Source organism: Silene latifolia, chromosome X, assembly GCF_048544455.1.
Source record: "Silene latifolia isolate original U9 population chromosome X, ASM4854445v1, whole genome shotgun sequence".
Taxonomy (NCBI): domain Eukaryota; kingdom Viridiplantae; phylum Streptophyta; class Magnoliopsida; order Caryophyllales; family Caryophyllaceae; genus Silene; species Silene latifolia.
The window spans coordinates 11967780-11992731 of NC_133537.1; the positions used below are offsets into that span (position 1 = coordinate 11967780).

The 24952-nt window shown below is 38.6% G+C and overlaps 1 protein-coding gene across 2 annotated transcripts; it reads left to right on the forward strand.

Annotated features, from left to right (window-relative positions):
- The first annotated feature begins 17982 nt into the window (after positions 1–17982).
- On the forward strand, positions 17983–23415 carry LOC141622890 (internal alternative NAD(P)H-ubiquinone oxidoreductase A2, mitochondrial-like). Of its 2 annotated transcripts, none has more exons than XM_074438916.1 (9): positions 17983–18604; positions 19917–20130; positions 20242–20402; positions 21040–21105; positions 21816–21979; positions 22144–22258; positions 22343–22522; positions 22613–22779; positions 23058–23415. In XM_074438916.1, the coding sequence occupies exons 1-8, from the start codon at positions 18179–18181 to the stop codon at positions 22763–22765; spliced, it is 1479 nt and encodes a 492-aa protein (XP_074295017.1). In that variant the 5' UTR covers positions 17983–18178; the 3' UTR covers positions 22766–22779; positions 23058–23415. The 2 variants fall into 2 exon arrangements, with proteins under 2 accessions (XP_074295017.1, XP_074295018.1); XM_074438917.1 differs by having other exon boundaries at positions 18060–18604; positions 23069–23178.
- Positions 23416–24952: the final 1537 nt, after the last annotated feature.

Genomic DNA, 24952 nt, shown 5'->3' on the forward strand with positions numbered 1-24952 from the left:
GAAAGTAATAATTTTACATGAGGGATTTCGTAAAAATCATCATTCGTAAAAGTTGTCCGTATATATTACCACAAAAGTTAATAAATACTCCCTCCTATTTAGGGATGGCAGTGGGTCGGGGACCCGACCCAGACCCTGAGGGTCGGACCCTAATCGGTCGTGTATGGGTCTCATTTTTTTAGACCCAATGGGTATGGGGCGGGTATGGGTCTTAAGAAAATATTTCGGATCCGGGTCCGGGTCTAAGTTATGAGACCCATACCCGACCCTTAGACCCTTTATTAAAGAAAAAAAATTAAAATTACAACTTTTCTGAATTCATACTGGCAGACTGTAGAAACCCAACTATAGTCTCTTTCTCTTCCCTCATCCCATAAAGTGATAAAACCCAACCAAACTCTTCTGACAATACCACCACTCCACCACTGACACAAGAAAACCATCACCACAGCACTGATACGCGACTCGCAACCACCTCTCTAATAGCCGGCGACCGACAACCACCATTAACGGCAGATTAATAAACTTATAATGTTAAAGTAGTATGAATTTTTTTTTTAATATTATAGACCCCATATTGTTAATCTTTTATTCTTAAAAGTGGTGAAACTCGGACCCGCGGGTAGACCCAAACCCTACCCTTACCCATAGGGTCCGGGTATGGGTCCTCAAATTTTAGACCCTTGCGGGTCTGGGTCGGGTACGGGTCCAAAGGGAAAATCTCGGGTCGGATCCGGGTCTAGGCGGACCCTACCCAGACCCTACCCATTGCCATCCCTACTCCTATTCATTCATTTTGTCCCTCTTTTCTTATCAAAGCTAGTCGGATTTTTGTCCTTCTTTCCTTTTTTGGTAACTTTTGTGTGGTCCAAATTTAATTACTTGTGGGGTAAAGTGGAATAGAGTGTTTTGTGCGGTCCAAAATCATTTTCTTAATTCTTGTGCAAAATAGAAATGGGACAAAATGAATGAATAAGAGGGAGTACTTCATACCAAGTATTTCCTAATTACTTTTCGACAATACCTCCGTCTTAGCCGCACAAAAAACCCATGAAAACGCAATAATCCCCTATGAAGTATGAAGTATGAACCCAGCCTCAGTGGACAAAGATACTACCACAGTCCAAGCGTATATGTAAGCCCATATAACAAGCCCAAAGCATGTAAGAAGCCTAATTATCTTTGTCACAAGCTCCAACTCAAGAGTCTATTGTAAAACGGTTTTACAATAAAATAATGTTGTTTACGAGAATATCACTTGATTCATTACTATCGTACACACTCTCTGTTAGAGTGCAAACCCATATCTCACATCGGTAGAATAAAGGTGGAAGATCATCTTTATAAGTATCTACTAAATATAATAGTACGAGACCTTTTGAAAGAAGCCCAAGAGTAAATCCGTGAGGGTTTGACCCAAAGCGGACAATATCGTACTATTATGGATATTGGACAACGGCGCAGCAGAGGCCCAACATGAGGTATTCAAGCTTCCGCACAACACTCTTAAGTTTCTCCTAAACTCTACTTTCTGATTACTTTCAATTTGCTTTATGTTTTTATTATTGTTAGGGTTTATCATGATTATTTATGTTTGTTGTTAATTGGATGATTAATTATTTTTGAAGTATTCTTAATTGCTTGCTTTATACTTTCGTCTCGATCATATGTTAACCTATGATTATGTGAAGTATAGTAGATGGTATACTAACTATAGTTAGACTTACTAACTCTAGTTTGTTAATACAAACTAATCTTGTATATATGACACCTTGTACATACATTAAATTTAATAACATCATTTCCTTATTTACTTCTCTCTCTCTCTACAAAATATCTTTCTACAACATTCTCTAAATCACTCAAGTTTATACATCAACAATGGCAATCTTCGACTCTATTGTTGCTTCCTCAGTCATGATTCCATGTCTTCACAGATTAAAATACTTGTCACAATTGGCATAAAATGAAAGAAGTAAACAAATGACCGAGACAGATGTCGGAGGGAGTATCTTTTGGATAATTGGACAATTAAATTTAGGTGTATCGTAATTAAGGCAAATAAATTTAAGCAAATCAATGTAAGGAATTTGACTGTTGAGCCGATTTTATAAGTTATCTCTTCGTTAATTGAACGATTTAGGTGATTAAACAGTTTGCTTTTATCATTGATGATGCTGTGGGAGATAAGTGTTTTGTTGTTAAGAGTGTAAACATAGTAAAGGTGTGGGATTAATGGGTTATTATAGATGTTGAATAATGTGGGGTTGTGAGCAATTGTGTTGTTGTCCGACTTTACGTTTTGCGACAAGTACTCGAGTGGGGTGCTCAATAGTTATAAAAAAGTGCGAGGCGGGAGACGCTAAAGCCCAATGCTGACTGAGGCACTAATCAAAACGCCTCAGTGTGTCTTAATTAAGAGTCTTTTTGATTTGGCACACGAGTGTGTTGTTGGGAGCTTGTAGCAGCGTTCGAGCATCATATATACTCTTTGCCTTTACTATGTAAAATTTGTTATACAATGCAAGCTTATCTTTGGGAATCACAGGAAAGCCTTATATGTCGATAGATATCAGAGACTTGGTACAGAGAGCTAATTGTAGAGAATAATAATATTCCCTAACTATATATTGTTAATATCTTATATTATTTGTTCATATCTTTACCTTATCTTGTGTATAATTAGTTTAGGTAATTGTATCTTTTCTTTCTTGTTCTCCAAGCCTTGCACGGCTGCTTTAGCTTAGGGTTAGATGTTCATTGCTCTCACCTTGTATTAGTATATATACTCATGTTTGTACTTCTTTGAATATATACAAAAACATTCATAAGCCTCTTGTCTCTTATATGGTATCGAGCTAAACCGATCAATTTTTTCGCTGTCCCTAACCTCTCTTCTTCGACATGGCCAATACCAACAACCAAATTCCCAATCCCAATGTGTAACACCCCGATTTATGAAGGAGCCTTTAACAAGACATCCCCTAATAAACCGGACTGTTACCATCTCGGTTTCCCGAGGTAGTGAATAACAAAATAAACTCCAAGGCAAATTATATAATTACTTTAACTTAACTATTACAAAACCTCTTTTACATAAATTTCAAAGAACTAGCATAAATAAAAGTGAAAGTCTTCTACATAATGATCTAGCTACTAAGTATTCTGATCCAGTGTCTCACGCCCATCAAGCTCCCATCCTATCTCATAACCTGTCAAGTCTGCTCCCCAATATTTGGATCATCACAGGTGTTCACGAATACACAGGGTCAACCACGAGGTTGAGTAGGGAATACAATGAAACAACAAAGTATGATATGCATGCTCCTCCGTCACCTCCATCTCCATCTCAACTCATATCTCATAACCCGTACAACCCTTGACCATACCGATCCCGATAGACTATATATCGACCGTAGCCGATCCGCATTTTCATGTTGAGGACACAGGGCAAGTCTGCAGAACCCGCCTGGGCCTTATCACAACATCATCATCACCACACCACATCACCACAACATCCTCCATCTCCAATGCATATGAATGCTCAAGAAATTAATGCAACACAATATGTATATCATTGAACTGGTAATCATAGAATCATGCTTAGGTTCTGAGTGTTGTGATAATATACTCAATACGATCAATTGATCAAGCACATTCCAGGATATGAATCATAACATGAATCAACAACCACGAATCAAGTCAACGTTCACAGTTTGGTCATATGAAACACAAACAGGTCAACACAATTCAACAACAACGATAATAAGTCAAGTGTATTTCCCTACCTTTTCGCAATCCAAGCACGCACAAGCAATCAGTTATGATCCTTCACATATCCATCACCTACATAACATAATTATGTATAATTACCACCTACTCAGTCAATTAATCATTCACATAACCTAGACTCATCGTAATTTAATAGGAATATCAACTTAAAGAACAAACACGACTTTTCCTGATTTTCCTGCACATGGCAGACTCGGTATAAAATGAATAACTAATTCCAGAAAATTCGAATTGATGCAAGGCCAATTTAATTGGCACCCCATGAGTCTTAGCTACAATTTATATCTAACGTGTTTTTCTCAAATTCCAAACTTATCAAGGGTTTTCAGACTGATTTCCAAAAACTGACAGAAACCGTCGCATAAAAAGTATTGATTCATAAAACGAGTTTGACAAATGATTTCTAAGTAAAACCAACGTCTAACTCATCTAAACTCTTTAAATTAAATATATGAAAAAGACCCAGCACCAATTCAATATCTAAATTATGTTTTAGAAGTAATCTTTCAGCCTCTACTGATTCGCGGACTTTTTAGATAGACGTTCAGAAATTATTTCTTCAGGAAAAACTACACGGTGAAATGCTACCAATTTTCACAGGCATAAACTAGGCTTGGAATAACATGAGTCTCTTCTTTAACTTTTTGCATCCCACGACTTTAAGACAGGTAAAACACTCAAATAACACAGAACAACGAATCAGAAATTCTTTGTAACTATTCCATTCATTTATCTCATACAATTTATAATCAAAACCCCCAAACCAATTCTAGGGTTACGAAAATTATCCCAATACTACTATAATTATGATAATAATTGAATAAAGAGGTAATAGGATAGTCTACTTACGAAATAGGATGAGAATAGGCTGATAAATCGCCTCGCAATGCCTCACGCGGCTCCCTTCACACACGGCTCCCTCTTCTCTCTTTTCTCTTTTCTCTCTTTTCTCATGGTTAAAATGAATATGGTGATAGGGAGATTAGGGTTTGGTTAGATGGGTTATACATATAGGATAGGTGCTATTAAGACGATACGGGTCTAGCCTAGTTAGATTAATTAAAACCCGAGTCACATAATTACCCGAGTCACAAATACACTACACGACCCAGCTGGTAACTCGGCCTAATATAATATCATATTAAAATACCGGGTATTACAGTCTACCCTCCTTAGAAGAAACTTCGTCCCGAAGTTTACCCTCTCTACCAACCAACGCAAACGAATTATGAAACGCATATACAAAAGTATGTAAGGCACCCACCAAATTGAATATTAAACGCAGTATTACACAATGATCCCAACAATCCCCTCATTCTTGTGAATTTCTCCAATTGCTCCAAACTTAACCCATCCTATTACCCCTCTTGTAAAAATCAAGTTGAATCAATCCTTTTTGGCTATGACTTACTCAAGTTTGTAGACGGAACCCACCTTGCCCCTACTGCCACCGTTGTGGTCGACAACAAGTCCACCCCTAACCCTGCCCTTACTACCTGGAAACGCCAAGATCGTCTCATTCTTGGTGCCCTACTCGGTACTCTTGAACCCACCCTTACTCCTCTTGTCAATTGTGCTAAGACATCCCAAGAAGCGTGGGATATCTTGGCCAAAACCTACGCCAATCCGTCCCGTGGCCACCTTCTCCAAATCAAAGACCGTCTTAACTCACTATCCAAAACTACCCAAACTGTCTCTGAGTATATGCAGTCCATCAAAAGCTGTATTGATGAACTTGCCATGCTAGGAAAACCCATGGACCAAGAGGACATCACTGCAAAGGTTCTTCGCGGTCTCGACTATGGCACTTACAAACCGGTTATTGATGCGGTTCATGCCCGTGACACCCCCATAACCTTTGAAGCCCTACATGAAAAACTCATCCACCATGACCTCACCTTCAAAACTCAACTCGACTCTACCAACAACACTGCCTTTCCTGCCTCTGTCCACGCCACATCCTACCGTCCCAACTCTGCCCGTTTCACACCTCGCCCTAACACCACACCTGGTCTCCTTCCCAACCCCACACCTACTGCCTCTCCACCCTCCAATTTCAAAGGTCGCTGTCAATTTTGTGGTTTTTTGGGTCACTTCCTCTCCCAATGCCGCAACTTCAAGAAGCAGCACCCTGATATTGTTCTCCCTCCCTTCTCTTCTCGTGCCACTGCCACCAAACCTCCTCAAGTCCACACAGCCACCACGCAAGATGCTGCGCCTCCACGGTCTTGACTTCTTGACAGTGGCGCCACTCACCATGTGACCAATGACCTCACCAACCTTGCCCTACACAATCCCTATGATGGTGTCGATGACCTCATTATAGGAGATGGCTCCTCGCTCCCAATCTCAAGTATAGGCTCTTTCTCTATTTCTTTACCCTCTCAATCATTATTATTTACTAATGTTTTATATGTTCCCAAAATTTCTCGTAATGTCTTATCAATCTCGCAACTTTGTCGTGATAATAACGTTTCCTTTGAATTTTCCTCCTCTTCTTTTGTTGTTAAGGCACTAGCAACGGGCACGATTCTTCTCCAAGAAACCCATAATCACGACATCTATGAATGGACTCCACCTTCACCTCGTCTTCATCTCGGCATCACCACCCCTGCGATGACTTGGCATCATCGTCTTGGGCATCCCTCTTAATCAATTTTTAAATTTCTTAATAGCAAGTTTGCACTTAATTTCAATTCCAATTCTTTATCCAATTATAATGCATGCCAAATCAATAAAAGTCATAAGCTTCCGTTTCATGTTTCTACACTTACCTCTACGGGTCCTTTGGATCTTATTTATACTGATGTTTGGACTGCGCCTATATACTCTCATGATAACTTTAAGTACTATGTCATTTTTGTCGATCACTTCTCTAAATACATATGGTTTTATCCGCTTAAAAATAAATCCGACACTGCCCTTGTTTTTCAACGATTTCAAGCTCTTGTCGAAAAGTTTTTCAATCGTGCAATTCTTCAATTATATTCTGACAATGGTGGTGAGTACATTAAGCTCACACCTTCTCTCCTATCCAACGGCATCACACATCTTACCACTCCTCCACATACTCCTGAACACAACGGCTTCGCCGAACGTCGCCATCGCCACATTGTTGAGACAGGTCTTGCCCTCCTGTCCCACGCCCAATTACCTCTTAAATTCTGGTCTCATGGCCTCACCACAGCCGTGTACCTCATAAACCGATTGCCCACTCCCACTTTGTCACACAAGTCCCCCTTCCTCCCTCTGTTCAACTCATCACCTAATTACGATAAGCTTCGTAGCTTCGGCTGTCTTTGTTACCCGTGGCTCCGACCTTATTCTCCACATAAATTAGCTCCTCGCTCCTTACCTTGTGTTTTTATAGGATATTCTGCTACACAAAGTGCCTATCACTGTCTTGATCCTCTCACGCATCGTATATACACATCCCGTCATGTCAAATTTGTTGAAACTATTTTCCCTTACACTACTCTCACCAAAACCGATGTCTCACCTCCCTTTTCGTCCAATCAGTGGTGTGATATCCCTCTTCCCGTCATCCTCCCTGGTCCCCTTACCACCCCTGCTGAACCTACCACTCCCACAGCCAATGCCTCCCCTTCCTCTTCCCCTGCCTCAACTCCCGACAGCTCCTCTGCCACGGTCACTACCACCCCTCCATCAAACACCAATTCCACTACTCCCTCCTCTACTGGTTCCACCAGCACCCCCCCTCCTCCTCCTCCACCCCCTCCCTCACCTCCTCCCTCACGTACAGTTGTTACCCGTCTTACAAATTACATCACCAAACTCAACCCTAAGTATGCTAAGTCAGCCATTTTAACTAATCCCCACTCTCTTCCTACAACTATAAAACAGGCCTTAGCCCACAAGCACTGGCATGATGCTATGATTGATGAGTATACCGCGTTAACTCGAAATGATACATGGACTCTTGTTCCTTCCTTTCCTGGTGTTAATCTCGTTGGTTCCAAATGGGTTTTCCGAGTCAAATATAACCCCGACAACTCTATCCAAAAGTACAAAGCCCGATTAGTTGCGAAAGGATTTCATCAAAGACCCGGTGTTGATTACTCTGAAACCTTTAGCCCTGTTGTTAAACCCACCACAATTCGTCTCATATTGTCCCTTGCTACAAGCCAAAACTGGCCTCTTCGTCACCTCGATGTCAACAACGCCTTCCTTCAAGGACACCTCTCTGAAACCGTTTACATGTCCCAACCCACCGGTTTTGTTGACCCCTCTCATCCCACCTATATCTGTAAATTAAAGAAAGCGATCTACGGTCTAAAGCAGGCTCCTCGAGCCTGGTATACCGAGCTCAAACAATACCTCCTCACTTACGGTTTTAAAGCCTCTATTGCTGACCCATCCCTTTTTCTTCTTCATACCACATCAACTACTGTTTACCTATTAGTCTATGTCGATGATATCATCGTCACAGGCCCTTCCCCTACCTATTTGCAAACCTTTATTGATAGCTTATCCACCCGGTTTTCCCTAAAAGACCTCGGCCCTCTCTCCTATTTCCTTGGCATTGAAGCCTGCCCTCATTCCCACGGCCTTCTCCTTACCCAAACCAAGTATATTCATGATTTATTAGCTCGGTACAATATGCTAGACTCGAAGCCCATGCCTACTCCAATGGCCAAAGAGCCCGTTCTGACCTTGAAAACTGGTTCTCCTCTTGCTAATGCCACTGACTATCGCGCAGCTGTTGGTAGTCTTCAGTACCTGTCTTTAACACGTCCTGACATTGCTTTCACAGTTAACAAATTAGCCCAATTCATGCAAGCTCCTCGTGATGCACACTGGGATGCTCTGAAACGCTTGTTGCGTTATCTAAATGGTTCCCTTACTTCTGGTATTCTTTTGCATCGCCATTCTCCTCTCCCTTTACATGCATTTTGTGACGCTGATTGGGCCCGTGATACGGATAATTATGTCTCTACCACTGGCTATGTTGTTTACCTTGGTCGCACTCCAATTTCGTGGTCCTCAAAGAAGCAACGCTCTCTAGCTCTCTCTTCTACTGAGGCGGAATTTCGTGCCATGGCTGACACCACGACAGAAATTTGTTGGGTTCGTTCTCTCATTGATGAACTCGGCATTTCATTGCCCGATTCTTTTGTTATTTGCTGTGATAACTTAGGTGCCACGAACTACTCCGTCAATCCCATTTTTCACTCCCGTATGAAGCATGTGGCACTCTCGTTTCATTTTGTTCGTGAATTGGTCAATCGTGGTGCTCTTCGCGTTTGTCATATCTCGGGCGATGATCAACTCGCTGACGTACTTACTAAGCCGCTTCCTCGTACTCGTCATCATTTTCTCTTATCCAAGATCGGACTCACTCTACGACCGTCCGTCTTGCGGGGGCGTGTAGAAAATAATAATATTCCCTAACTATATATTGTTAATATCTTATATTATTTGTTCATATCTTTACCTTATCTTGTGTATAATTAGTTTAGGTAATTGTATCTTTTCTTTCTTGTTCTCCAAGCCTTGCACGGCTGCTTTAGCTTAGGGTTAGACGTTCATTGTTCTCACCTTGTATTAGTATATATACTCATGTTTGAATATATACAAAAACATTCATAAGCCTCTTGTCTCTTATACTAATTATGTTCCGGTATTACGTGACTTGGCTGTTTGGAAGTTCTTTAAAACTGGTGTAATATATGTGACTCCTATGTCTGTCCATCCACATTAGTCCGAGTTTGTGATGAATGCAACTACGGATATCAGATGCGTTATCTGTGGTGCATGGTGTCCGGATTTCTGATGCCTATTACTGCAAGGAATGCCCGATCTCTTTTATGAACGAAATAAATATGGTTTTAAAAAAAGATGACGACTTTGCTTGTATCTTCGATCATTGAAGATTCAACTTACAAGCCTTCATCATTCATTATCTGCTAACTTGTAATTTTAATTTGCAACTCTGGCTTAACCATCACATTAGCTGACACAAAAAACTTGTGGATTAAAGAACAAGTAGTGTTGTTTTATTTCTCATTTAATTGGTGGTGTTATATATTCGTCGACTATTTTAAGCTCTTGATATTTTAATGTTTGCATCTATGGATGAAAAGCTTGAGATGATGGATTAACCACAAATACTTGTTGATTATTATGGATTACTCTATATTTTAAGCGGGTTTTCTAACACTTGCCTTAAGGACACGTAGTAAGATTCCAAAGATGCATTGTAAGTTGTAACCAAATTTTAAGGAAATAATCAAGAGGACCGAGAATATTTCACAAGGTGATACAAAATGAGACATAGGAGAGATCTTATTTTTAAAAGGATCGACAAAAATTATGACATAGATGGTTGGTGGGTAAACGGGGCGAGTACGGGTCTAAATTTTCACTTGGTGGGGGCGGGTACAGGTATGGAAATCTGTATCGGCCATGGGTGGTGGGGCGGGTACGGATTTGGGAATTGCTTGGTGGGTACGGATACAGGGGAGCCTATATCCATTACCGCCCTATCCCAATAACATCCTTAATGAGACATAGGATCTTATCTTCTTAGTCTTAACACTCGGTGTTATACATGAATCATGATACTCCGTAGACCGGCCCTAGTCCATAGATACGATAGGTGAAACTCCTTGTATAGAGATTTTGCTATTAATCATGGACCTCAACGCTGAGATTATGTACGCCAGAAACAACAGACACAACAGCATGCATGTTCGTTGTTTTGAGTTTTAATATTAGTTGACCAACGAGTATTGACTATTGAGTAGCGTATAAATTACTAGTACCATAGTTTATATAGAGTAAGTCTATCTTAAGACAGTTATATCCGTTTATCTCTACAACGGATTATTTTTATCAGCTAGTCTTGCTTGTGACGGGCACTCCTCATGTGCTTCCCACTCACCTCTCAATGGGCATTTTGTGAGAGGAAACGGTATCCGTCACCAGCTTGTGACGGATATCGCCCGTTTTCAATGAGATTTTGTGTATTTTTATATAGTATTACATGGTGATAGCAAGGACAAAATTTTGGCAATTCTAGGCAACTGGGTATTGTTATTTGGTTTAATTTCCCCATTTTAAGGTTTAAGATGAATATATTCGCCTTAAACAAGAATATGCGAGTCTATAGATCCTATAATCTGGTGTACCAACCCTAAAGAAACCTGATGCAATTGTGCAAGTTGAAGTTTAATCAAAGACATATTTGCGATTCTCATTGAATTAATGTGATTTTGCTTACAAAATTATTGCTTACTTGAGACTCTTAATTCATGGAATATTGAGCACATTTATGGATTATATACTCAACAAATATAGTCAACTTTATGTAAAAATATCAAATGTCAACCATATAGCTGATATAGGCATATACTTTCCATCACAATTTGCAAGAATTAATCTTCCTTTTATTTATTTCGACCATTTAATTTTACCAGGATAACGTACTCCATTTTTATTATTTGTGTAAGAGAAAAAAAAAATATGTGGGATACAATAATACGGAGTAATATACAAATAACGCATTGTTTCTACTAATTAAAAGAGGTGGTTGTATAAGTTGTGGATGTTTAATTTTCCAAGTACTTTTTTTTTAAGATGTCAGCTAGCTCTTCTTATGAAATTTTGAGAGCTGGTATTCATAACTTGGGTTCTAATCCCGTCAACCGCAAAATTACCCTGGTGGTGCTTTTATATTGGAACTTCAAAGACGTACTCCTTATGTATTTTAATTTGGAGGATGTCATATATATGAATATATTTTTATACAATTATACATAGGAAAATGACATGCAGCCTACATTCATTCCTTTAATATTATCAAGAGAAAGTAACATTATTAAGAAGTTTTCAATCACGCACAAATCATGCGAGAATAATATCTTGATCTACTTCACCTTTTGTAAATCATTGACACAAATTACCGCGTCGGTTGAAATTTGGATACATGTTCATATTATGTTAGTGTGAAATAGACTAACCCATTAACTAACAAACTTACTCATCTACCTCCTTACCATAAGACTGAAATTAAAGCAGGTTAGACTTGTATAAGGCGAATTCGTTTACATAATAATAATGTAAAACGGATTCAAACTTATTGTCCAGTGTTCACTATACTTCTTTTTTAAACCTAGGATCTAACATCGGTAAATCCTTTACTGTTAGAGTATAAAACCGATCTTGAGACTCCAACCATCGGCTTAAGCTTTTAGTTAAGTTGGGTCCTTGAAAGTTACAAATACTTGTATAAGACCGATTTATTTTGTGTGTTACAACATCTTTTTTTCCATGGGAAACCAAAGTGAAAGCAACCAAGACGTTGACATTTACAAGCTGAACACAAGCACAACATACACACACACCAGCTCTTTAGACTAAACAACCATGCACAACATAATGCACCTTAAAAAAGGCAAAAAGTTACAAAATGAGGCGTGTGGGTGGCAAAAAAACCGTTGACTAATTTACTAGAAGACTAAAATTTAAATCGGACGGCTCAGATTTAATCTCGCGACTCGTATCTCGAACTCGTAACCCTTATAATATGGATGCAACCCGATGTTTCTGTGCTTATATAAAGTCTCAACTGCTCCATATTTTATCTTGTCTATATATATATACTTTAATTTGTTCTACTAATATTATTGACATAATTTAGTATAGTTTGGATCACAAAAGGAAGTAGTATAGAGAAAATGAGGTGTAGGGTTGGGAAGTTGTGGTTGTTTTTACTCGTCTTGTTTATTTCCGTCATTCTTCGTGCTTCTGCCCGTTCCTCCTTTTTCGTCTCAGGTAATCCTCGTCTTATATCCTATACAGAGTACATTTAGCGTAATATATGAACTTCTGTGGTTTATTTTATGCTTAAGTTTTGGTATGAATATAGGAGTTATGCATAATGCATTGTTTTATGATAATAGATGATTTATATGTGAAACGACGATTATTATTAATATGTATGTCATCTAGCTCGACTGGTAACACAATCGTTTCTCACTAATGAATTAGCTTAACTCGTTAGATTGATACATTGGTTAATTTTTGTGCATGGTGACTACATACATTGCCAAATTTCAATTAGATAACAATGAAACTTTTTAGTACTAACATCTTTTAGTTTTTTTTTTTCACTTACCTTACTGAATTACTCGTTGATGCATGAAAGTACGTAAGTCTGTAAACTTAACTCGTGCTTTTAATTTGGTTCATGCATCTATTACGTACAAATACTAAAACAATCTAGGTACATGTTCTTCGCCAGCTTTTCTTGTCCATATACATAATTATCATTGCTATTCATGTGGAGTATAATTAATAGAGGGTCCTTATGCAAAATCTTGTTGAATTTTGATGAAGTGAGCTACATCTTTTATTCATTCCCTTTATACTAACTAATAAAGTACACGTAAAATGACGGCATGACCTATGTTTTACGGAAATTTTATACGGAAATGATAAGTACATCCGTTAGAGCTGTATTTAAGGAACGAGAAAATTAATATTCCTAATACTTGTATTAATTGTATTGTTTTAGGTGTAATTTAGTTTTCAATTCCTAATTTAATATGAGTAACAAATTCGGAAAGTATTAAATGCTTAAATACGACAGGGCTGTATTTATCATTACCCAATTTTATAAATTTCTTACTAAAAAATAAGTTTTTTTTTTGTGCATTGTGTATAGAGGATGACAACATGATAAAGCGAAGAACGTTGAGGGGAATGTCCTTGAATGATTATGATGATGTAAGTGCTAACCCCAAGCATGATCCTCGCGCTCGCAACCGAGGCGGCCGGGGTGGATCTAGTGGTCGTGGTGGTGGAAGATCGAGGAAGCCATAGAGTGAATTTTTATGCGTTCTAGCAAATTAATACTCCTACAAGCATTTTTTTTTTCTAGTTCTGGTCTAGGGTAATTTATTTGAATACCCTTTTTAATTGACTATATAAGTAATTGGTAAATTGTAACAAAAATAATACACGTATAATTATATTGAAAGTTTATGTATCTTGAATTCTTGATGAACCAAACGAGTTTTAAATATATAAATATTCGAGTGAGAGAAGGGGGATTAATATATAACGGAGTATATACATCATTTGTTGTATGATCGACAAGTACATCATTTGTAACTTGATAATGTACCAATTTATACATTTGTCGTGTAATTATACGGAATATTTATTTATTTAACTTTATTTTATATTTAAAACGAATATATTCGTTTAAACAAAAATATGCGTACATTTATCGGCAAGTACTTAATTTGCGACGTTGTAGGAGTCCTACTTATACATCCTTGTTTCATAATGGAGAATCACTATAACAGACACGAGATCTAATCCACATTTAATCAAATTATAATTGGTCTAATAAGTCACATTTGCGAGCAACTTGCTTGTATAAAGAAATCAACAAGTGATATTTAATACACTCTATTTGATTTCCTTTTCTTATTTACTCCCTCCAATTCACAATAAAACTCCCTATTTCTTTTTTCGGTTATTCACAATAACTTCCCTATTTCCTTTTTTGGTAAGTGTTTGTGTGGTCTAAATTTAATTGTATGGTGGTGTAGTGTATTTGTGTGGTTCAAATTTAATTATATGGTAGGGTAGTGTGTTTCCTTAATTTTTGTGCCAAAATGAAGTGGGAGGTTTATTGTGAATTGGAGGGAGTATAATTTTAAAAAGTTGTTAAACAAGTCCGATTATAAGTCACAGGGTTAAATGTGTCATTTCACGTGGCAGTCTAACCCGTATCCAAGAAGGGAAAAATTTAATCCAACATAAACTCACTAATAGCTCTTGGTGGCCATTCTTGCTAAACTCCCAATCCGGATAGTAAATTGTAAGATCATACGAGTCTACGATTCAAAAAGTGGTGACCGATTCCGATCCTAGGTAAGATCTTTATTTTGTAGGATCTTACGATTCAACTTGTGTCAATTTTTTAAAATAGAATATTAACCCGATCCTACGATTATACGACCCGATCCTACATTATTAACATTTCAATTTTTTCAATTAGTAAAAATTTATACTCCCTCTATTTTTTTTATATATGACTTTCTCACATTTCGAGACACTTACTTCTCTCTTCAATATCTCTTCAAATATAAGACTAAACAATATGATATGTATACTCATATGAAAGAGCTTTTCGTAAGGAATTTTTATAGGAGTATATACTTTTAAGATAGAAATCTATTATAAACGAGAATATTTAGTAGGCACATGCTAAGATAATACGTAGTATTTTGAGGTTTAAGCACGAGATTTTAACATATTTTAATAACACAATTATGAATTTTAGTTAATTTGTAGGATCTTACGATTCTACGATCCGATCCTAGGAAGCTCATAGATCCAAAGTATAATCCCGATCCTAACAACGTTGCACGTGGCCATTTGGCCGGGTCGGGCTAGGGGCATGCTGGGCTGAGTTGTAGGAGCTCGGATACAGTCATACAACAATAGTCTTCTTCAGCGTCAGTGAGTACGTGATGGGCCAGGTTGGACATACCTTATTTTTACACCGTATTCTTTTAGTGTTGGGGTCGGGTCGGGCCAAGGGAAAGGTGACACTGATCCAGCTTGACGGGGTATCAGTTTTTCTCCCGAGTCCTGACGATGCGGGTTGGATAAAGTTGGCCCGCATTATTAACCGAATATTTTACTTATTATATCTCAATCAATTATGGAGCTTCTTATGTTAAGAATGCTTAACTCTATTAAATTGATGATTCACTTACATTTTGGTTCAGTAATCATTTAATACCATAATATATTCTTACATAACTCGATTAAACTGGTCGCAAAACTACCACTCCGTATTTCATTCTATGTTATTTTTCTAATGTATACCGAGGATAAATGAGTGCTTTTTTTTTTTGATTAAAAAGAGGGTATAAAACCCGAGACCTACAGAGAGTAGGGTCCCAAACAAGCAAAACAACCCAACACAACAAGACACAAAAACACCAACTACAAGCATTCTCATCTCACCCTTAATCCACTTTCTAAATGTCAAAAGCCTATTCTTTTCCTTCCAAGTTCTAAAAGATTTTCAGTGTTGTAGTCATTCTTCCATAGCGTATGGCAACCGTTCTTTCCAATCTTTGCACCCCATTCCAACTCGTAAAAGCACCTCTTTTCAAGCCTCTCGAAATTATCTTCCTTTCATTGCTCCCATAACTGACCACCCACAAAAAGAAAGTCACACCATTCCAATACTGACCTCCTCGAACTCACCGGGTAGTACCAAGGAGTCATCTATCAATCACCACACAAACTTGACCAAAGGTTCCAGAACATAAATGGGGTGCCTTATTCTTTGTGATAATTTTCGTAATAAATGTCGTCAAGACTCCTCCATACTCGACTTCCATGCTGCTGTAGTAATTTTCGAGAGGACTCGGAATTTCCTTAAAATCCCCAAAAAAATAGAATAAGCCATTACACTATGATCTTACCCAATCAACTCGACAAGAACTCTCCTCCTATTTCATAACTGTAAAGACAAAAACCAAGGATAATTGAAACAAGATTCTCCAAATCACCTTACCTTCCAGATATCATACTCCATTTGTCCCCCCATACACCACGTAGTCGTCTAAGATTATTAGCCACCCACAAAAGAACCAGAAGCTATTTCTTAATAGGTGTAGATTTACCCCGACTCCTAATGCTCCTTATATTCCAAGCAACACATCTCATCTAGTACACTTCTAGTTTAATAGCTCCTCAATACTAAGCTTTTTACCCCCGCCGAATCCCAACAATACTCCAACTTCTCTTGACTTTCGACTTTCCACTTCAGGATCAGAATCATAATCATCCTCGGACCATGGCTCAATGCTATCGTTGATCCCAACTCCACTCCTTGATAATCTCATTTAATAAAAATTTGGTTTCTTGCCTTTGATTTCACCATCTTTTTCCTAACACGAAATTCTTGTTTTTTAACAATTGATGGCCGACTCCTCGTTTCTTCCCCTTATTTCTAACAACTCTTTGGAATCCGGGAGGCGGTCCTCCTCACTACTCAAGGGTACGAAAGAGTTGTCAAAACTTGTATTAGACTTACGCATTGCAATTAATTCTTGCTCCTCATTAATATCATACATCACATTACCAATATGGGTAACTGACTCTTCAGTTTCTGCAATACAATCCCTGCTCACAGGGGAAACTTGAACACCGACCCCACTTGCTGCCACATTATCCACCCCTACGCATCCCCTTCCTCATAAGGATCAACTATGTTAACATTACCGCTCGGCAAACTATCATCCCCTTTGGAACGATGACGAAATACGATTGACTCCCGGTTGTTTAATGTAACAGGTAGTAAGATTGGACCCTTCCCTTACATAGATGGACTTTCCAATACATTGCTCCTCAATGCTTATATACAATACCTCCGAAATATAGGACATGACGTTTGTATCAACCATCATTCGACATGACACAAAGCTGTCAGGGTTCTCCGAGCTAGAGTCTAAGCAAACTAGCGTCCCGAATTTAGACGCAATCAACTCACACGTCTCTCTTGACCAAACTTGAGGCGGAATACCCATCACTTCTACCCAAATTCTCCTAGTATCCCCCTGTTGGTAAATGTCCCATGGGCTAATATGGCTAAAATGTTGCAAAAGTAAAGGATTTTTCGATTCAACAGCATGCTCCATATCATCTTTGCTAGAAAACGTAACAATGAATTTATAAGGACCCAAATCTCTTACCTTAGTTATTGAAAACCATTGAGACGTCAAGGCTTGAGAAAGAACCTCCACCGATCTTGGTTCATCGCTTTCACCAACTAGGCTTCTTTCCAATTCCTCGAGGATAGACGGATAAATGAGTGCTTATACTACTATAATAGGTCTTGGTATAAACGGGTGGGGCGAACAGACGGGTAAAGACCTCTAATAAAATGGGTAGGAGGACAAGGTGGGGCATCCCCCATGTGCTTTCCACTTTATGGCAAATGGATATTTTGTGAGGGAAAATGGTATCCGTCTATACGTATAGACGGATAGTGTCCATCTATAATGAGAATTTGTGATACTACTACTCTATACATCAATTTCTCATACCTACAAATCTTTCTTTAATTAACTCCTGACTCGTGCTTCTTATTACACACGTTCGAAAAACCGATTCACTCTTTTCTACCTGATCGACAACAACTACGTCATTTGCTACGTTATAAGAGAGGACACTCACAATTTCCCCATTTCTTGCGCTACAAGGTCCAATTTACTCCATCAACATCATCAAAAATTCAACAACAATGTCAAAATAACACAACTTCACCCCCACCATAAATAACCACCATCACCATCTTTCCAAAATTAGTAACAACAAAACCAAAAATATGTCTATTTTTAGAAACCTACTAAAACCCACTTCCCATTTTTCCCCTGCCTTCAAAACCCACTTTCCCATTTTACCCTTCTCCACCGCAGCAACAACCGCCGCCACATCAACAGCCCATATATCCAAAAACGCCGGGCTCGGTCCGACCCGGTCCAATGAAAAGCCTAGGTTGGTAGTATTGGGTTCGGGTTGGGCCGGGTGTAGGTTGATCAAGGATATTGATACGAAGGTGTACGACGTCGTTTGTGTCTCTCCTAGAAATCATATGGTGTTTACACCATTGTTGGCTTCTACTTGTGTTGGTACACTTGAGTTCCGGTCTGTTGCTGAACCGATTGGGAGGATTCAACCGGCTTTTTCTAAGGAACCCGGTTCTTATTTTTTTCTTGCTAATTGTTCCAAAGTTGATACTCATGATCATGTGGTATGTCGGTTTTGTTTTTCGTTTGATTTTGTTGTTGTTTTGTGAGCGATTACTCTCGTGTGTGAATACTTACGAATTTACGATCACAGGCTGGTGGGCCCCCTCTTGACATGGGTTTGTTATAAAGTTTTAATCTTTGTTATGGCCGTGTCTTAAAGGCTCTCGCAAATTTAGGGTACACCAATCCGGTTAATGGGATATTGGTGTATGATTTAGGCGTTAGAAATTAGGTTTATACAGTAGTAAGTTGATCATGGTCTCATTGATTTGGAGAAATTCTTATGTATAATGCGTAGTCGCGTACCAATGTTCAGCAAAAGGGATGCTAAGGTGTACAATTACATGGTATACCCGACCCAGAGTACCTAGCAATATTTCTGGATCTTGTTAGGATGGGTGACATGTTTTTCTTATGAAGCTATAGGATTATGTTATAAATGTGTATGGATTCGAGCATTCAATCGATAGCTAATGTCAAGAAATTGAATTTTTATTGCCTAATTGGATGGCTCTAAAGGATGATTCATGTCAGCCGAATCCAAATCATTTGTTGTTGTTGTTGTTGTAATTTGTCAATTTTGAGATAATTTTAGACCAATTCTGTTGTCACTTTTCAATTTTGGATCATGGGTGGTGCTGTTATAGTAGTTATTCAACTTTTGATGACACAGAATCATGGAACACTCCGAGTAGAAAATTATGAACCATTTATCTTCATGTCTTTGGGGATCACGTGTAGTTTGGTCAAGATGGGAGTAGTATCAATTTTGTTTGTGATTTTAGGTAATAAGGTGAGTGGTCGCCTTGATGGTGTGGTTTGAGCTACTTCGGTGGACTAGTAAATATTCCGTATATAGTTACAAACTTCAAAATTCCCATAGTGTGTACCAGTTATGATTTGGCACAGGTAGTACTTAGATGTATTAGTAAATACTCCGTATATAGTTACAAACTTCAAAATTGCCGTAGTGTGTACGAGTTATGATTTGGCACAGTTAGCTCGCCTATGATGTGTGACTAAGATGCCCTGTGAAGTTCATAATAGGAATATTTATAATAGTTGGGCCTCAACCATCGCCTTAAGGTTTTGGTTGAGATGGTTCATCTATCAGTTCAGACTTGTCTCAAATTAACAGAAAAAGGAGTGTCATTCTTCAGGATAAAATAGACTTAGTAGGAAGTTGGGAGCATTTTGTTGCTAAATGTTACCTATAATATCATCTAATATGTCTGCAAGCACGTGGGTTTGGAACTCGATTAAGTTTTTTATCTGATGTTGATCTCTCAATGATGATGATGATGATGATGGCAGGTGCATTGTGAGACTATCACTAATGGAGCTCAGTCTTTGGACCCGTGGAAGTTTAAACTGTCATATGACAAATTGGTTGTTGCTTCTGGGGCTGAAGCTTCCACCTTTGGAATCCATGGGGTCCATGAACATGCAACTTTTCTTCGTGAAGTTCATCATGCTCAGGAGATTCGGAGGAAACTGCTTTTGAACTTGATGTTGTCTGATATACCTGGTATGGAAATCGGTTATCAATATAATAGAGCTTTAGTAAGTCGATTAGAATTTCATTTTCTAATGCTGCTCTTTGCTGATATGTTGTGTTGGTTTTACTTTGTTACTTTAGGTGTTGCTGAGGAGGAGAAACAGCGGCTCCTGCATTGTGTTGTGGTAGGAGGCGGTCCTACCGGGGTAGAGTTTAGTGGCGAGCTTAGTGATTTCATTATGAAAGATGTTCATCAAAGATATGCTCATGTCAAAGATTACATACATGTTACCTTGATTGAGGTCTGATTCTGTAACTTTCACTCTTTCAGTTTCCGTTACCTCCTTTTAGGTTTGCAGAAATTGAGAGACTCCATCTAGTGTGAACCAATAATATATACTTTCTCCATTCGCTTGAATTCACTGTATATGCTTTTGGGCCAAAATTTTAGGAGCGATTTCTTAGAGAGTACTCGGTATGTGATAGATGATATGGAGCCCACTCTCAAATGTGAGTATTTTGTTGGGTTATTTCTTGTCCGAAGTGGAAATGCAGTGAATTGATTTGAATATCCAAAAAGGAAAATGTATTGATTCCAAATGAAAGGAGGGATTATAACTTGTGAAATCGAGAAATGAGTAGCCTGTAGCCCTATCAAATTTACATCTACTCGTCCAATTATCACCGACCTGTTAGTCCCCGGAACAGTTAAGTGAGTTGAGACCTTGATGATGCAAGTGACTTGGTTAGTTAAGCTTGCAATTCTATTGAAAATTTTGGATTTTTTAGGATCTTTCGATATGGATGTAATTCAACATAATCTGTCCGTCTGTCATTTATATAAATTTTCGATGTTACCGAATTACCATTTGTGTGCAGGCAAATGAAATCTTAACCTCTTTAGATTTTCGATGTTACTGAATTACCATTTGTGTGCAGGCAAATGAAATCTTATCCTCTTTTGATGACCGCCTCAGACACTATGCTGTGAAACAGCTGACTAAGGTGAAACATCTAAACTTGTGACATTGGTTTCGTCTTACTGTACTAGGATTTATGCAATCAATATCTTCATGTCTAATCTATCTCATAACGAAATCTGATTTTGTTCCTTCCCTATTAATCTATTATATAGTAAATCTGTATGTGTTTTATTCTTTTTATTTTGCTTTCATCAGCGATTAAACACGTTCTGGCCTCTTGTATATTGCTTGAGCTCTTTGGGTGGAAAAATATGGTAACCTGAGACCAAATAGGTAAGAGGAACCAGACTGGGGGATTTTTCTTACACTGATATACTGGCATACTCCTATTCATTGCGTACAAATGATGTTATCAGTGAAGTAGTTCATCTTTCTCGCTTTTCGCTCAGGCCCCATGATTATCTGAAATTCTGTTTTACTGGCATCTATCATCATAGTCTGTTTGCATGTGAACTGTTTTACTGTAAATTTCTGAGCAAGGCAAAATTTTCATTACAACAATCTTAAAGTATAAATAGTGGCTGTAGCGTAACAATCTTTTTGCCAGTATCCTAAATTGAATGTTTGGCGTAAAATTTTTAAAAAAATTCGAGGTCTCCTTATAAAATTACCCTTTCGCCCCCGCTGACTTTAAATCCTGGCTCCGCCATCGTGCAGTCATGCTAGAACAGTAGAACCTAGTTATACTTAATGCCTCTCTCCCTATCAATTTTTAATAGCATATTTCTTCAGTCAGGAGTTCGACTAGTTCGTGGAGTTGTGAAGGATGTCCAGCCTGATAAATTAATCCTAAGTGACGGTAGTGAGGTTCCCTATGGGCTTCTAGTATGGTCTACAGGGGTTGGGCCTTCCCCTTTTGTGAAGGAGCTAGGATTCCCGAAGTCGCCTGGTGGAAGGTCAGTCATACTTTCCGTTGACGTGTTTCAGAAAGGTCATTATTGATCTTGTAGTCTTGTGTAGATCCTTATAGCTGTCAGACCCTGTTCATGCCACCCACCATAACCATCGACATGTCTTTTCTAATACTTGTTTCTCTTGTGATGTCTACTTCCGTTTACAGGATTGGCATTGATGATTGGCTACGTGTTCCCTCTGTCGAGGATGTGTATGCAATCGGTGACTGTGCTGGGTTTCTTGAAAGTACAGGCAAACCAGTTCTCCCTGCTCTTGCTCAGGTACAATACTAGCTGATGTCGTGTATTTAAACCATTTTATCGTCATGCTGTATTGTCTAACTGATGAATGTACTCGCTTCAAAGGTAGCTGAGCGTCAAGGCAAGTATGTAGCCAGGCTGTTGAACAGGATTGGTAAAGCCGGTGGAGGACATGCAAACAGCACCAAAGATCTCGATTTGGGCAATTCTTTTGTTTACAAACATCTCGGGTCGATGGCAACTATTGGTAGTTACAAGGCACTAGTGGATATCAGGCAGAGCAAGGTAATACTCCGCATCTGTTAACATCAAAAGATGTGGTTTCCTTTCTAAGCATTCGACAGATACACTTACCGATAAGCTAATATTCTCCAGGACTCAAAAGGCTTGTCATTGAAAGGTTTCCCGAGTTGGTTTATCTGGCGGTCTGCATATCTTACTCGAGTCATAAGCTGGAGGAATCGTTTCTATGTAGCCATTAACTGGTTCACTACTCTACTCTTTGGTCGTGACATAAGTCGAATTTAGAACCCATCATAGTGGTAAGTACCTCATTTTTACTGTTACTGTTGAATCCCCTCGTCCATGAACAAATTTCCTTGTTTTTTTTTTTTTTTTTTTTTCACCGGGATGTGGATAGAAATGCAAATTGATGACAAATGTGGGATTTCAAACCATAATGACAACAAATAAATTGCAAAAATTGAACGATTTCGTAGGGGAAATTTATTCAGGGACGCCTCATAAATAGAATCCAAGGTTTATTTATAGACAGACAGTGAGACAGATTATATTTTTGCCACTAATTTACCGGGTTCAGTTTGATTACAGGATGGTGAGAGCTGTGGTGTTGTAGCAGCTAATACAAATATTCAAACCAAGAAAATACTCGCGCCATCACCATTGTCTTCACCTGTGTTTTTCGTTTGTGTTGATGCTCAGCATGTCACTAATACGGTAGAATGAGAGTAATAAATATCAAAATATAATGGGAATCGCGTTTGCAATTAACTTTTGGTTGTGTAACACGATTGCGGTTTAACGTTAGCTACAAATTGATGCTTAATAGCTTTGAGAGTGTAGTCTGAAAGCGTGACTGCTACGTATACTTGCACGAGATGTGTGTAATCTTGTAACGGTTATATCTAAATTAAGCAAATTGTTTTACTCCGACACCATTATGGAAGTTACAGTCGCCATGGGAATCCATTAGATCGACTGTGTACAAGAAGGATAAGGAATGCGTCCGTTTTTGGTATTGGACCTCCGAATCTACGAGTAGAAGGTAGTAACTACCAAGGTACACGAAATTCAAGTTGTTGAATGCGTAGAACATATATTTATTTTGACGGAAAGGAAGAAATAGCTAACACGACAAACAAATTCTTGATTAAGATGGATATATTTATCTTAGACAATAAAATGGGTCAAATCTATAAAATACCAAACTTTGTCCCGTCTAAATATACGACAGTAATTTGCCCGTTTTACACTTGGGGATGGACTGGACATGAACATTTTAGGAGACACCAACTGCACAAGACATTGTTTTTGTATAGTATTTGTAGAATACAATTGTGTAGAAATTGTAATTTATGACCTTGTTTTATTGTTTATCATATGCTATTATGCTGCCATTACAGGAGACACGGTTCAATAGTGATGGCATATTTGGCAACGTATCTTGTATCTTATCTGGTTATCCAGGTTCGTAGGAACGGTGAACCTGGGCCGAACCCCAAGTTGTGCCCATCAGCCCATGTTATATCATTTTAAAGATTTCGTTGATTTTGTAACTTCGGTCCAATTCAACCCACATACTTCATTAGCAATAGCCAATAAGTTATTCCTTAATCCCTCTCATTTATTGGAATCATATCATTTGTCCCTAACCCCAACCTTACTCCTCAACACAAATTCTCATTTGTGACGGCGATATCCGTCACAAACTTGTGACAGATACCGTTTCCTCTCACAAAATATCCATTGAGAGGTGAGTGGGAAGCACATGGGGGGTGCCCCACCTTGTCCCCTCTCCCTTTTTGTGAGAGGTCACAAGCTTGTGACGGGATACAGTCGTCGGTGCTTTGTCGGCCATCAGGTGAGATACCGAAGCACATTCAACAACTAGCCTGTCGATATCGCCTATCACCTTTCTCTACCCCTTCGGCCTACACCTCACTTTCCGACGGTCAACCGTTTCACATAACTCGATAATACACGATTTTCGGGTTTTCAGGGTCCCGAAAAAAATGTTTGGAAATCGAATAGAGGGTTCCTCTGGTCAGATAAAGAGGCCACACGAAGTTTGACGACAACGATGGTTATTTCAGAGTGTGTATACAAAAAACGGATAATCTAAAAAATGGATTAATACTTGTTATTTGGGGCGGAAATCGAATAAAGTAACTCCTGAAATGACCTCGGATACGTAGCAGAGAAATCCTGGAGAAAAAGAAACGTGACCCGATATGACTTCTCGAGCTCAAATTAAAGTGTATGGAAATCGAATGACGGGTTTCTTAGGTTAGATAAAAACGTCACACACAGTTTGAGGAACAACGATGGTTATTTGAGGGTGTCTGAATGCGATAAACCAGGTTTGGCCGAAAAACGAAAATTAAAAAAAAAACGATTCGTACTTGTTATTTGGGGCGAAAATCGAATAGAGTAATTACTGAAGCAACCACTGACACATGGTAGAAATCTGGGAGA